General features: G+C 35.6%; 1 protein-coding gene across 2 annotated transcripts in view; it reads left to right on the forward strand.

Annotated features, from left to right (window-relative positions):
- Positions 1-12,871, forward strand: part of LOC131041910 (probable serine/threonine-protein kinase SIS8) — a 67,634-nt gene extending 54,763 nt beyond the window's left edge. The window contains exons 11-14 of one of the 2 annotated variants that reach the window (XM_057975157.2): positions 10,845-10,913; positions 11,478-11,527; positions 11,701-11,877; positions 12,130-12,871. In XM_057975157.2, coding sequence (XP_057831140.1) covers positions 10,845-10,913; positions 11,478-11,527; positions 11,701-11,877; positions 12,130-12,220 — 387 coding nt within the window. In that variant the 3' untranslated portion in view covers positions 12,221-12,871. Of the gene's footprint in view, positions 1-10,844; positions 10,914-11,477; positions 11,528-11,700; positions 11,878-12,129 lie in introns of those variants that run through there. The other variant, XM_059210555.1, reaches the window with a different exon arrangement.
- Positions 12,872-16,393: the final 3,522 nt, after the last annotated feature.

The raw sequence follows: 16,393 nt of genomic DNA on the forward strand, positions 1-16,393 counted from the left end.
TGAAACCATGATTTTGAGGAAAAAACCAGCAAACCCTTTTGCAGAAGAGTACCAACTTCAAAACGCATTGCAAGATACCACGGTTGCAGATGTTCGCCCTGGTAGGTGCGACCCAAACTGACTGCAACAAAGCACGATTTTTGAGGAGAAAAATAGATCAAAACCAGAGAACTTTCGGAATCACAAGCCCCATGCGAACTTCGCGTATTATAGATGATTTTTGAGGAAAAAATCGTAAAAGCCATGCAAGCAATTTTTCAAGAAAAAATCGTGAAAACCCTAGAAATCTTAGGTTACAAAACATCATTTTTGTGGAAAAAAGGGTAAAACCTAGATAACCTAAAATCTTACGCGAACATCGCGGATTACAGATGAGATAATTTTTAAGGGAAAATTATAAACCCTGCGAACAATTTTTGAGGAAAAAAATGTGAAAAGCTTGGGACTTGTAGGACGAGGTCTGGGCCTAAATCAATCTGATTAAGGAGATGATATTTAAATATCGCGAATAAGTGTTGTTTCGAGGTGTTGTAGCAGTTGTTGAACTTTTGACTGTGTTCCAACATGATGTTGGTCAAAGATGCCATCACGAAAACCGAGGTTGAACAAGGTCAACCTAGTGAAGGCATGAGACAAAAGAATCTGATAAAAAAATCAGAATAGAAGCAGCTGCAAAATGAATCTGAACCCCTGGAGTGGAATGCTGGTACGAATCCCAATGCGCAAATTTCAAGGTTTAAACTCGGAAATTAAAATTTCCTGCAAATCTGAACCTTGAAAATTTTCTTAAAAAAAATCAGAAAATAATAATATGCAGAAAAATAATATTTTTTTCAAGGCCAAAAAATATAAAAAACCAAAATAATTTTTTTAAGGGGAAATGATTAAAAACCCGGAATTTTTTTAAGGAAAAAAAATATTAAAAACCCAGAATTAAATTTTTTTATGAGAAAAAAAATTAGGAAAAACAAACATGATTCTTGGCTGCCAAAAACGGAATCCTGATTTTTGGAAAAAATAAACCCTGCCAAAAAATTGCGTCACTGCCCACAGAACAGAAAACCTGGAAAATCCTCACGAAGTCCACAAAAAAACCTAATTCGCGCACAGTAAAGTACAAAACGATGCCGAAAAGGCCGCCGTTGAGAATAAATCGCTCAAAATACGCGCAGAGAATCGCGGGTAAAAAACGCGAAAAATAAACTTCGCCGCCGTTGCTTGTGAAACCCAAAATGCAGACAAAAAAACGCAGGAATAATACGCCGCCAAAAAAAACCCTTTGCGGAACGTGAAAATCGCGTCGAAAAAACAGCAAAATCTGAAAAAAATCGCGCTGAAAAGAACAGCAAAATCCACCCGAAATTTTTTTTTCAGAAAACCATAATCGAAATTTCTTAAAATAACTTTTGAAAAAGCCTTCGAAAATTCCTGCGAAAAAAACTTCACCACGAACCAGAAACCCTCCAACAAAAGCCTTCAAAAAAGCAGATTCGTTTTTCAAAAAAAAAAAAAACAATTAAAAAAAATTCCTCCAACAAAAGCCTTCAAAAAAGCAGATTCGTTTTTCAAAAAAAAAAAACAATTAAAATTTTTTTTTGGAATAAATTCCAGGTAAAAGGCCTACTAATTTTTTATTAAAAGTTCGCCAAATCTTGAAGAAGCCCATCGACTTGCTCTGATGCCATGAAAAATTGATTGCTCAAATAATTGGATAATTACTTTGAACGATATATACATGTATATATAGAGCCTACAAGACGATGTTCTATAAATAGAACTAGTCGTCAAAGTGAAATCAAATAAGCTAAAAAACTTAAAAAGTTAAATATAGCTTAAAAAGCTAACTAAACAAGCTAAATAAGTCGACTAAAAAGCTAAATAGCTAAATAAGTCGACAACTAAGATGACCACTAAGAATAGAAGATGACCATTATAGAAGATATTAATATTATTTTAACAGTATTTGGTTATCTTTTAATATTATTACAGTAGAAGAGCATTTATCACTACCAAAGCTGATTTATTCCTCATTGAGTTTTTTAGGGTAAAAATTCTTGAGTTCATTGTGTGAATTTCATTTGTTTCCCAGCATGCTTTTTGCCTATTTTTCAACATCTTTCTCTCCTAACATTTTCATTTGTTGGATCAAGTAGAACAATAGATTTAAATTCACGTTCGTGGATGGAATTTTTATATGATAGGCATAAGGTCACAAAGAAAAGAGGTACTACTAGACAATCCGGATATCCCTACCCAAAGACGGAACAAAAAGGTGAAAATGCAGAACCTCAAAAATTTCAACAAAAGAGTGACAATCCTTGAGAGCAACATTGAGATGATTATGAAAAACCAGAATTGGATGAAGGCAACAACAAGAATATATGTGCCAAGATCAGTCTTCTATGGGATCAGCAGTGAGAGCTCTTGCCAAGAAATTTGGTATGGGAGATGATGGTGAAAACTGTCCGACTATAAAATACTTTCTTGGAAGGTGATAAAGAGATTCAGGATTACACCATGAAGTTTAGAAAATAAGCCATACTGTGTGAATAGACTCGGAAGATGAGGACATGCTTATTTAGTGCCTTGAAGGTCTTCACACTCACATTAAATGGAGAGTAATTGTCACCAACCCACAACACATGGAGAAAGCTTGTGTCCAAGCAGATTATGTGGAAAGTGAAGAACTGCCACCCTCCATGAAGGAGAAAGTGGGGAGATAGTTACCTCACTCAAAGTGTCTAAGGTTTTATGGGACCAAAAGTCTCTCTCTAACAAGAGAGGTATGATCCATATGGATCATGAAAAATGTAAATATGTAAAAGTATTTGTGAATAGTAAATTGAAATTCTGAAAATATTATCAACAAACATAGTCTTGAGCTTGTGGAGTCAATTCTGATTGTGGGAGAAATCTGCACATGTGGAAATGTCTCAGGTTGAACCCACACCTGTAGAGAAGACCTAGATTGAATTGATATTTGTGGAAACGGCCCTCGACTATGCAAAATAGAATTTAAAATGAAAAGGCAACTTCTCCACTTCTAGCATCCAAGGGATCCTGCTAGGGACCAAGAGGAATTCGTCAACATGAACAGCAATAATAAATAGAGGTGGGGAAGTATGTTTTAACACATTGGAGAGCTAAAATGTTATACTGATCAAAATAAAGGAGAATTCACCTGGTTCACTGGTGTAAAAAAGGCTGAGTATGCAATTATATGGAGCAAGGTGCAAATTGCATCCATAGCAATTCATTGTACTTGGTAATCTTTTAATGTTATCATTATAGAAGAACATTTGCCACTACCAAAGCTGTTTTTTCTTCTTTGAAGGTTTCCAAGGTAAAAGTTCTTGAGTTCATTGTGTGAATTCTTTTATTTTCCATTATGTTATTTTTCTATTTTTCAACAACATTCCTCTATCTTAACGCAGTCATTTGTTGGGACATGTACAGTACTAGATTTAAATTTATGCTTCTTAAATCCAACTTTAGTCTGAGAGTTTACGGATTAAAATCTAACATCTACTCTAGAGCTCAACTTAGAGGGTCCAAAGGAAGGTGGCATTTATTTAACCCACTATAAGGAATCATGGAAGTTGGTATCAACTTTCCAAACCTTATTGCGATGTTGTAAAGAAGTGTAGCATTACACCAACATGCCCCCTGAATGACAGCTTCTCAAAACAAAAAGATGTTGAGAAACCTAAACATTGAAGCCAACTATGATCTGAAGTTCTGAACACATGTCGATCACCAAGACCTAGGCTCACACCACTCCAACATCATGTTTGGAGCCTTACCATCCTTGAAGTTCTCATCCAAACAAGTATTGAAGAGAATGATGGACAAAATACTTAATGATCCTCAGTCGGTTACCAGAGTCTTAGCCATGAGCACAAGCTTCCAAATAAGTACAAGCTAAATATGTGTACCTGAAACTTGAAGAAAAGCATAAAGAATGTTGTTTGTATAGAAGTGATGATGATAGCCAAATTGTAGAAGCAATTGTGATCTGATCACTAAATCAACCACCAAATGCTCCCAGCTACCGTGCACAAGGTTTGAGCACTCCAAAAATGGGTTCAAGTTGAGTTCAGAAATCATCACTGTGCCAACAAGTCATGTCTTTATGAAAGATGCCAACTGGGAATTGGCACTAATCTGATTTGTTTGTTTCAATCTGAGTCTTTGACAAGCGAATAGATGTTTTGGTTTTTTTGGAGAAGTTTTGAGTTTTTATGCTTTTGTGAGGTTTTGTGCTTGTAGTTTTGATAACATAGAATGGAAAACAATGCAATACATAAAGAATAATTGTCTGGAATTGAATTTCAGAGTTCTGATTTATTTGCCAGCAATTTACAAATGTAAATAAATGATTATCTTCAACAACCAAAGCCAAAGTTGGCCTATTAGGTATCCAACACTGGCTTGAATGAAGACTTTATTGGCCTGAAATGAGAAATAGATTTATAGAAACACCTCTAGCTGTAGCTGATGACTCCAATGAGCTTTATTCACCTAGTAGATTATTATCCAAAACAAATATATGAAGAAGTAACAAATCCAGTGCAATCTCTAAACCTTTGCCAGGTAGGGTCTCTAGATTTGAGTGCTTTCTCCCCACTAAATTGCTGATGTAGCTCCAGTATGATGCAATATCTCCGATTCAATCCTTGACCTTTTCTTATTGGCTGCTAACAATGAATTCTGACCTTAGAGCTGCCCTGTTAACCCCAATATTTATTTTTATTTCACTTCCAGGCAAATGAGATGGTATGGCCTAGCTGGGAAAGGTACGGCTGGCTCCAAGGTGTATAAATTTCACTGAAATTAGTCTAATTTCTGCCCAGATCTGAATTCCAAATTGATAAAATACTGTTGCTGCTAATAAATCACTGATTCCAACCCTTCTTGGCCAAATACAAGCATTCCAGGCATTCCAATGGGGTATGATCTCTTGAGGGAGATTTCAGTATCAATTTATTCAAATCTGTATTTGGCACTGCTATATATAATTGCTTTGTCAATCTGCTAATTCTATCAACCTTCTGTGAATTCATCATTAATTCATGTATATTAATTGTTCATATTTTGTTATTGCTGACTAAATTCTGCCACACCAATGCTTATATTGTCATTATTGCATTAGGTGATCTATATTTTATTGCTGTAAATTTATTATCTTCAAATCATTGTACACCTGAGTTGGTCTAATGGTAGAGAACTTGAACTTTTCAAATAGAGGTCGCAAGTTCAAATCTTGCAGGGGGTAGGGTATGTACACCTTCATGGAGTACGGGGCAGTCCCGTATACTTTAAGCCATCTGTAGACCAAAATCAGATCGTTCAGAATTGTGGACTAAAAAGGATACATTTCCAATGCTCACACAATGCTCTAAGAGTTCCCACAGCCACAGGAATGGTTAGAAACTAATTGCAGCAATCAAGGATATTCTTGCTGCACCTAGGGGGACAAGCCCTGACATGGTTGCCACCTTAGATTCCATTGGATGAGGTATTAAAAAGGTGTGCAGCAACATATAAAAGATAAAGGCTGTAGGTCTATTCAGATGAAATAAGGTGTTTTGGGAAATATTGTGGGTCCCCTATTGCTTTGTACCCTATTGCTTTGTGTACATCATGACAAATGTATACCATACAGTCTAGCCGGGTGTTCTTATATTTGGTGGATATTCAGAAACCATCCTGCTTTTGTAAGTCCAAAGAGAACAAATATTTTAAATATAAAGGTGCTGCTGCAATTTCCTGTATCATGCATCAAATAGATATATAATAATGAAAGGTTAATTTCTGATGCTCAATAGCTGTTATCAGTATATGACCGTTGTGTAAGTCCAAAATATTGGTAATTGCATATTCATAAAAATTGGCATATGTCCTGATTGGTAATTGCATATTCATAAAAAGTGGCATATGTCCAGATTGGTGCTAGGGTTGATAAATTTCAGCAGTTGCAGCACATTCAGTAAGTGCAGCATTGATCTTATTGGGGTTGGCATGCACATTTGGCGATTGTCCATCATCTGGCTTTTTACATTCTTCTATTTCCAAGGGATTACCTGATTGGGGACATTACAATTGGGGGTATTAATGTCAATGAAAGAATCTCAGATTCTACTTGTGCTTGTTGGTCAGTGGAAACCTAACATTTTTCACTTGCTGTTTTACTTATTTTATGTTTTCTGCCCTATTCTAAGCAACCTCAGCTTCAACATCTGTAGTGGCTAGATGGTTGCTTCTAATGTCCAATTGTCCATAACTTCACTTTTTGGCTGTAACCAACAAGTATCTCAATTTTGTGTTCAACCTTTGAAAATCAGATTTTGCTATACCCAAATCTGAAACTTTCACTCTCTGAAGTTTTAGAATTGAAGTCAATTGTTTTCCAGAAAAGTCATGATTGGGTCTTTTTCTGTGTGCTCCGTTGTCTCGTCTTTGTCTTTTTTTTTTTTGTAGGTTTCTGGGATGAAGCTCTTGAAGACATTCATCATGGGATAAAACAAGAGGTTGTCATGGAAGATTTCTGTTAAGTATCGAAGGGCTAATCTGCACTTGACATATGGATAAAAGGTCAAATTTAGTAATCAAAAGTGAGCTTCAAATCAAAATTCTAAGGTGAAAATGATTTAAGGGAACGAACTTCAGAGTTTCCAGAGCTACTAAAAGAGAAAATCAGGGTTGCTGCTTGTTTAATTGCTGCTTGCCACCTTTTTCATACACATGAAAATGAGTGTTGTCAAGCATTAGCCCATGCTGTGCATTTTGATTGTGCATCTCCAAACTGCATCATACCACGCATTCTGCATCTAGAGGATTCCTCATGCACTGCAAAGGATGTGACTGTTAGTGGCCATTTGGAAATAAATTATATTTTTTGGTTGTTTAATGCTGCAAAAGATTTTTTCTATCCAAATGATATCATTCAGCAATTTCACTCAAAGCATTGCATCAGTGGAAATAGATCATATTTTAGAAGTAGAAGCTGTAATTATAGCAGATGCAGTTGAGTAATTGAGGCCTTATTTTCTCCAACAGCCCCATTGAATCATAAATATAGAGTTATATCTGAGTTTTCTGGCCATTTTGCCTGAAAAAGTTAGTGATTCAAAATATGGAGGGTTTGGGTCTGCTCCCAAATTTCCTAGATCAGTAGAAATATGATTCATGCAATAGCAATATAAGAGATTGGATCAAGCTGGAATAGAGAGCCTAGCCAGCAAGACCTTGGAGATGGCACTTTGCATGGCTAGAGGAAGGGAATTTCTTTATAGAGCCTTGATGAACAGTGGCATACGGTAATGTTCCCCATTTTGAGAAAATGCTGTATTGTCAAGGACAACTTGTGTATGTGTATTTGGATGCATTTGCTATCTGTTAGGGTACCATTTAGTTTGCTGTTCCTTGGGACATACTGGATTATTTGAGGAGCAATATGATAAACCATGAAGGTGGAATATATTCTGTAGAGGATGCTGATAGTACAGAGTTTGAAGGAACACCAAGTAGAACAGGAGGTGCTTTTTATGATTGGACAAGTGAAGAGACAGAAGAGGTTCCTGGCAAGGAGTTTGCTAGATCTTTATAAAAACACCATTATGTAAAACCTGAAAGGAATTACGATCTTTCTAGGATGAGTGATCCTCACAGTGAATCGATGGGAAAAATGTGCTGATTGGGGGTGAATGGATTCTGGAAATAGCATCAAAGTCAGGCATGACTGTAGATAAATTCTCTCAGGTTCTTGGGACATGCAGGGTAAAGCTCTCTCTAAGGTGGTCTTCTCGCCCTCACTGCACTTAGATGATAAGGTAATTGTTGCATGTAATGGACTTGCTATTGCAGTTTTTTAATGGGCTTCGAAGATCCTGAAAACTGAGATAAAACAAATGAAATATTATTTTCCTGTTACTGGCTGTGATTCCACTGATTATCTACTTGTTGCAGAGAGGGTAGCAGAATTTACCAACACCAGATTTTGATGAGGGCACACATAGGCTTACACAACTTCAGACAAGGGGCACCTGGTTTCCTAGATGATTATGCTTTTCTAATTGTACCCATCTTGATTTGTATGAGGCGGCAGTAAGAACGAAATGGTTGTAATGGGTAATTGAGCGGTAAACAACTCAGGATGATTTGTTTCTTGACAAGATTGGTGGAACTTACTTTAATACTCTAGGAAAGGATCCCTCCATTCTATTATGATTTAAAAACGATCATGATGGAGTCACCATCGGTGAAAGTGAGTTCAGGAACCTGGCAGAGGTGAATACCATGGATTTGCTTTTGTAAATGACGTTGATACATTTTATCGTGACAGAAAGGAGAAGGCATCAGCAAGGCATCAAGAAAGATATTTCAGAAGTCTAAATCGTGTCTGTAAATAGATGTGCGTGTAGGTTGCAAAAGCGCATGCCTAGGGTTTGAGCATATGTCAAAGAAGATAATAGTTTTTTTCCTTTGTTTTTTTCTTCGTTTTCTATGCCTAGTTAGAGTACCAAAAAAGTGTACAAATTGCCGCCCTAAGGCCCGCAAACAGACCAGGGCATGGAAACAATGTTCTTTGCTAAAAATGTGCCTGAAACAGCAGTGCCTGCTACAATTTATGAAGCTAGGTTTTGTTTCCAGTCAGAAATTGCAGCACGGAGACACGCGTGAGGGATAACCGATTTTTTTAATTTTTTAATTTTTATTTTTTAGGTGCATGCTTAATCAATACAATTTAGAAAGAGAAGTTTTAAGTCATGAACATGTTTAAGCTCCAAATTCTTCAAAGTCAGCATGCGCGAGGGTATTAGAGGCACATTAACATGAAGAGAAGGTCACCACAATACATGAGTAAAAAGTAAAAGAAATGTGTTCTAAATATAGGTGACAGGACTAAAATAAGTTTTTAAAAAATATTTAAACAAACCTTAATCTTCATTTTTCCCCCACAGCAACAATTGTATCAGCAGAGTCAGCCATATTCATTCGAAATTGCAGCAGTAAACTGACAAGAATTTCACATATTCAATGATGATTCCCTTATCATTTCATTGAGATAGTAATAAAAATTGTTCAAGATCGAGGTGCGAAGAGGATGTCAAGATTTTAAAAAATTCAAAGTATTCACCAAAATATACAAGTTTTAGAGTTTCATCAAAAGGTTTGTGATATTTAGCCAGAATAAAGAAAGTGTTGTTTGAAATAAATTGTCCAAGCCTTGGAGAAGTCATTTTTTTTACATTGCTCTAATTTTCGCCACCATTTGTTTTGAAAAAAGAGTATATTTTAAGATTTTTATTTTAAATTGCAGAATCCTATAAATAACTTTCCTCTTATTTTAGTATTCGTTATTTATAGTTTGGTGTCAGCAATTGTTCGATCACCTATCTCATCATATGAGATATGTGGGCTTTTAAGGGATAGTCATAATAATTTCAATCATCAGTTAAATTTACAGTTGCATGTGTCAAATTAAAATTAATAGATATGATCAATTTGTAATAAAATTCATATGGTATGCATGTAGTCATAGTTAAGGTAAAAGTGCATTCAATTTACTATATTTATTTTCATGCAACTTTGTAAATAGTATTTAGAAGTGTGGTTTTGCATTTAGTATGATCAATGATAATTTTTACGTTTGTATATTGCTGGAGTTGCAATTCATTGAATATTCAGTGTTATTGTTATCTCAAATTTATTGTTCATTGAGTATCCAGTGTTACTGTTATCTTAAATAGTTAAATTGGTTATTGATTGAATAACATTATTACATCCATCTTACTTATGAACGTTTATTGATATATTTCATTATGTGTGCTAATGGGTAAATTGCTTGATAAATTTGCAAGTTTTGTATTGCAGGTGAACTCAAAGATGTAGTTTGTGGATCTGTATCGAGTCCTATACTTAATTTAACCATAATGTTTGTGTTTATGTGTTCATCTATTTAATTCTCTGTATTTACCATGATTAGTTTCTGTTTTTAATTGAACAGTGAAAGCATGTAGTCATAGGATTTGTTCCAAGTCAAAAGGCATAAGTTTTTGCGTAGTGTTAAAAGAATGTCTTAGCCTTTCTTTGTAAAACCAAAAAGATATATATTTGTATTTTATCCAGCATTGGCAAAAAATATTGTAAAGCTTATAAATTGCAATTACGTACAGTCAAGTTTTAGGTTAGTTTTTATTTTACAAGAAACTTCCCCTTCTAATTCGAAAAACAGTTCTATTACACATTGTTCCGTTTTGTCACACTAAAAGATCCAATCTCCAAAACATTATTTATAGAACCACCAATCATAACTCAAGATTTAATGTAATATCATCCACATTACATAATTAGATATATGCTTTAACAGAATGCTACATGTCTTGTGTTTATATTCATGTCATTTAAAAATGCATGTACTTTTCGTCCTATATAACCTAGTATTTTATGGTTATATAACCAATTTTAAGGTATCACTGCTTCTTTGTTCAAATGTTGATCGATTGTTTAATTTTTGTTTATATAACTTTGTTTTCGACCTCAAAATCATTTGTTTCATATGGATGGATCCCACCCATAGTTAAAATTATTACTTGGTTTCTGTTTTAACCATTTTACTTAGAAGCTCCCATTTTCCATTAATATGAATTATCCTTGTTTTAGATTGTATCAAGGATTGGCCCTATGTTAAATTGAATACTTATGCATTTATTGAGGGAGACAAATCTCATTATAAAACTTACTTATAGTTAATGGTTTTAAAGCGGGTGCCATTGTCAATAGTTTAAGGGTGTGCAAGTTAAAAATGTGTTCATGAAGTATCAATTTGAATTTCTTTGTAGGTTTGTGATTTTGGCTTGTCACGCTTGAAGCACCATACATTTTTGTCTTCCAAATCGACTGCAGGAACGGTATGTGAAATTCATAAACCTTGCTAACCAAATTGTTAAAATTAGGCATTATTGTATGCTTATTAAATACAATGAGTGGAATATATATTATTTTGGTTGGAAAGGAATATATGTATAACTGACAAGGGCATAATCAGAATTTTAATTTTTGTAGGATTTGATTGCATATACTTTTAGATGACCTCATAAATGTTGATAATTATCATATGACAAGAGGATCACTAACACACAAGCACTTCTAAGTATTTGTTAATGGTGGGGGGGAAATGATTCCAACACTTTGGGCTTCTTATCCTCTAGCTTCATTCCCCACATGCATAGTGCTCTGCATTATATTTTCACGAGTGCACTCAATTAGTATTAAATTCAAACTTGCAGTGCTGCATACAATTTTTTTCTAATTTTCTAACAAATTCAAGATATATACATGAATTGATGCTAGTTGACTCATAATTGAACCAATGAACATCATTTTTTGCTGAGACCAAACATATTTTAATCTTTGTTTACATGTTTTTGATTTACAAAGAGATGTCATAGCTTACACATTCATTTGTATTATAGCCAGAATGGATGGCCCCAGAAGTTTTGCGGAATGAACTATCAAATGAAAAGTGAGTGATTACACTGAATATTCATTTCATAGTCTATGCTTTTATGAACATGCATTATGCCATGTGCTGCATTGACATATTAGACATTAATCATTAGACTACTATAATTAGGAACAAAAAGTTATTATTGTCCAACCTTTCACATTGAATAAAGTATCAGAATTATTTTGCAGGTGTGATGTGTATAGCTTTGGTGTGATCTTATGGGAATTGGCTACATTGCGCATGCCGTGGAGTGGAATGAATCCCATGCAGGTGGTTGGTGCTGTTGGTTTCCAGGATCGCCGCCTTGACATTCCCAAAGAGGTTGACCCCATGGTTGCAAAGATCATCAGTGCATGCTGGCAGAAGTACGTGCATTTTACGTGTGCTTAAAATTATTTTTCCCCACTCTAAGAGACCAGATTAGGTTATAATAATGTTCATGCATGGCTACATTTGGTTGTTGAGACTTCAAAGACATACGTGCTTGATATATTGTAGCTTTACAAGAAAAGATTTTTCTTTCTAATCTTCTTTAAAGTCAAATAATAAGAATGATCTATGGTTGATATGTTTATATTGTCTTTTATATATTAACAAAGAAATCCTTTTTTTGGCAGTGATCCAAGTTTAAGGCCATCATTTGCACAGCTCATGGCTTCGCTCAAACCATTGCAAAGGCTTGTTCTTTTACCTCAGTCAGAGCTATAACCTCTCTGTACATGAGAATTATGTCCATTAAATATTAGATAAATGAATACTAACACAAAGCAAACGATGTGCTCTTGTAAGCTTAGAGCTATCATTTGCTTCTCAAGGTCATGCCAAAGTGCCAAAGAAATGAGTGTTGAAAGTTGCTTACTGTTATACTTCAATGGCACGTTTCTAAAACTTGATCTATATGATTCATTAGTTACTTGTGTGCTGCAATCGAAAACTTGGAATCTAGGAAAGAGGATTCCAAGGTTGATGTGATTTTGCAAGTCTTGAAGAGGAATGGTTCTCCAAGAATTGGCAAGTCCCGAAGCAGCTTTCTTCTATGCAATGACTATGCAGAATGCATAAAAGTCAGACTATGCATAGTGCATAAAAATTGCATTTTTCGTATTGAACTGTAAAGGCATACATTAGTTGTGCAAAGCACAGAGTCACACTTTTTATGATTGATTTGTACATGTTAGTGTTTGCCATGTCCATGCAAACAAGATGGACAGGCAATTTTTTTTGTTTGTCACATAGTTTTCCTTGAAGGTGGTCATTGAAGCTCGGCAGTCTGCAAATGTCTGTTGTGTATACAGGCTGCTAAATCAAACATCTTTTGCCAAATCTATAAATGTGGAAATCATATCTTACTATGCTGAAGATCGCGGAAATCATATTGCCATGTTTTATGCTTCTTATAGATATTACGCTAGTTTTATACCAAATGTTTTGGCATCATCAAGCATACACATTTATTTGCCAAACTCATGCTGCTTTTACTATACTGTTGGAATAAACCATAGTTGTTAGAGGTGGATTATCAATATACATTTTTCAAATCCACAGAGCATTTTCAAAATGTGCAATGTTCGAAAAAATCATACATGTAATCAAGTGCATGGTGTTCATATGACCAACATGTTGGCATCATAATCGTCTGTGTTTAAATTACTACTCAATTGAACACATCATCTGAGGATGAATTTTCTTATGCTGTTTGACAATAAAATTATGCATTGCTGTGATAAAATATATTTTTTGGCTGTATATATGGAGAAATCTAAAAAATTCCTTTCGTGAGATACCTTGAATGCAACTAACTCTAATTTGACATTTGAAATTAACAAATTGCAACTAACTCTTATTTCACATTTGAAATTAACAGAAGTAACAGTTGAAGACACTGATAAATTAAATACAAGAAAATGTGTACTTAAAATGACTGCGATTTTATTGCAGAAGAAACAGGTCAGAACTGCACAACGTTAATATGTGGCTAAATTTTATGAAATTGCAAAGCCCAAAAGTCACATGGAATCAATGGTTTTACAATCATTAACACGCGCAAGATTACAATTTTGGCACACCCTTGAACATGTGTGAACGGATAAGACATTAATTTGTTTCTATACATATACATCAAATCTTGAAACAAGATCCTTACCAAAAAGTTGGCATTGGAGGATAATGCTTGATCTATTGTGAAAGTGCCGTTAATCTTAAATCATTATGTTCATGTATTACGAGGGAGTTGGTTTGGAATTCAAAGAAATTTTTGTAACTTATTGAATTCAGTTAGGATTGATAGAGCTAAAGTCTGGGTTTCTGTGCATCCATGGGTAAAACTCAACGATGCAAATTTTTGTAAAGCAAGAACGTAGATTGTAGCTATCGGGTTAAAAAATATTCATAAGACATGCATTGGCTACAAAATGTGGAGGGGCTCCACACCCCAATTTTGGCACCATTCAGCTCCTGCATTTCTTCACGAATTTCTTGATTAAAGCCTTAACTAGAATGTATGAGTAAACTATTGCGAGTGCATGTTTTGACTGCAAAAAAATACACATATATCTAGGTAGGGGAGGAGCTTCCACACCCAACTTCGGTGCTATCCATCACCTACATTCCTTCCTGGCAGTCTTGATTAAGGCCTGAACCGGAATGTATGAAAACAATTAACTTTTTTCTTAGAGGGTGTTGGTTCATAAAGAAGTCACACATTTTCAAAATTTTCAATTTAGGTCTTTTGTTTATAAAGGATATAGTGACCCATGTCCTATTCCCTTATTGTTCAGTCCATTTTGATTAGAATGCCGTGATATTCTTGCATTAAATTTGGCTCATGGCCCGATTCTATATCATTCACATCATTACTCATCCCTAAATCTTGGTCTTAGTCCTTAGATCTCCCAATCAAAATCAGCACAAAATTGATTTTGGTCATATCCGTGGTTGTGGATTTGAATCTTGAACTTTAAGTCCTAAATTCAAACTTAAACTTTTGCTAAGCTTTTCACTTCTTGTTATGAGTTGACCTAGCACATAATTGTGTTGATTCAAGTGTTAAATTGCTCTAGTTAGGGACATTCATTGTTTAATATGAAATCATGTTGCACGTCCTAATACACTTGCACATCATCATTGAGGGTTCAATTCCGTTATTGAAGTATACATAAATCATCTTAAGCATATTGTTTGCTTGCTTTTTGTCCTTGATCTTGGTTCATTACTGTTGATTTGGCCCACCTAGGGGTTTCATTGAGGAGAACATCACACCCTCACTTAACAAATATTCATTTGCTACCTTGGATCAAATACACAGGTGCAAAATTGATCTAGGGATTCTTGTAGTCGTGAATCTAAACATCTATTAAATCCCAAATTTAAATTTAAGCCTTTGCCTTTTTGCTAGCCATTTGTGTTGAATTGTGTTCTATGTTGTTAAAGTTAAGGATATTTATTATTCCATTGGAAATCGTGCCACATACCTACTCCACATGCACATCATCATAGCAACACTAATTCTAATTACATTATTAGAACACATTAACATACATCATCTTAGGCATACTCAATGCTTGCTTACTATCTTCAATCTTGGTTCATCGTCATTGAATTAGTCCAATTAGGGGTTTGGTTGAGGAGAACATAATTCTCACTGAACAAGTTCTCAAATAGTGTGCATAGATATTGGTTCTCTTTAGACATCGACACAACAAGACAACATGAATATGTAATTGTTGTCAATTTTCTAATAATTCACTTTTATTGGTCAAGGTTCAATTCCATTTGTGGCGCCCAAAATCAATTATGGACAAAACTCAAAAAAACAACTTCAGGCCTTCAGGACCCAAAAAGGGCCACAAACCAAAAGTGGGACATGGGGAAAATGGGGCAAACCAGACAAGAAACAAGTTCTGAGGCTCAAAATGGGACTCAACGACAAAAGTCGGGGTTGTAGGGCCCAAACGGGGCACCAAACCAAAAACGACACTTGAACACCACTAACAAGTTTCGACACCCAAAATGGGCCCTGAGCACCACAATTGGGTTCGAAGGCCCAAGATGGGACCATGAGACCGAAAACATGTTTTGAGATGTGAGGACCTAAAACATGTATGTAGGACAAGAAATAGGTTATGATGCCCAAAGTAGGAATCAACAATTAAAATCGGGGTTTTGGAACTCGAAAGGGGCACCAGACCAAAAATGGAACCTGAAAGGGGCACCAGACCAAAAATGGAACCCGAGTAACATAAATGGGTTATGGCACCCAAAACAGGGCTCGAGTTGTGAAAACAAGTTTTGACACCCAAAATGGGACTCGAAGACCCCAAATGGCAAGGCCCAAGATGGTTCCATGAGAACAAAAATGTGTTCCAAGACGCAATAAACAAATACAGATCTGTAGGACAAGAAACATGCTTTAAAGCCCAAAACGAGACTCGACAATCACAATCTGGCTTTTTGGACCCAAAAAGGGCCACAGGCCAAAAGTGGGATGCGAGACGGAAAAAATGGGACCCGAGGACCAAAATTGGATTCCAAGGTTGAAGACGGGGCAACCAGACAAGAAATAGGCTCTGAGGCTCAAAATGGGACCTGACGATCAAAATAGAGTTCCAGGACCCAAGCATCAGAAAGTAGGTTTTGGCACCCAGAACGACACCCGAACACCACCAACAATTTTCAGCACCCAAAATGAGACTCGAGGACCATAAATGGGTTCCAAGGTCGAAGATAGGTTTGCGAGACCAAAGGTGTGTTTCTAGACACAAGGACCCAAAAAGGGTGTGCAAGACATGAAACATGCTCTGAAGCCCAAAACGGGATTTGACGACCAAAATCAGGCTTTTGGGACCCATTAAGGGCCATAGACCAAAAGTGGGACACATGATG

The sequence above is a fragment of the Cryptomeria japonica genome, chromosome 1 (genome assembly GCF_030272615.1).
Source record: "Cryptomeria japonica chromosome 1, Sugi_1.0, whole genome shotgun sequence".
Lineage (NCBI taxonomy): Eukaryota > Viridiplantae > Streptophyta > Pinopsida > Cupressales > Cupressaceae > Cryptomeria > Cryptomeria japonica.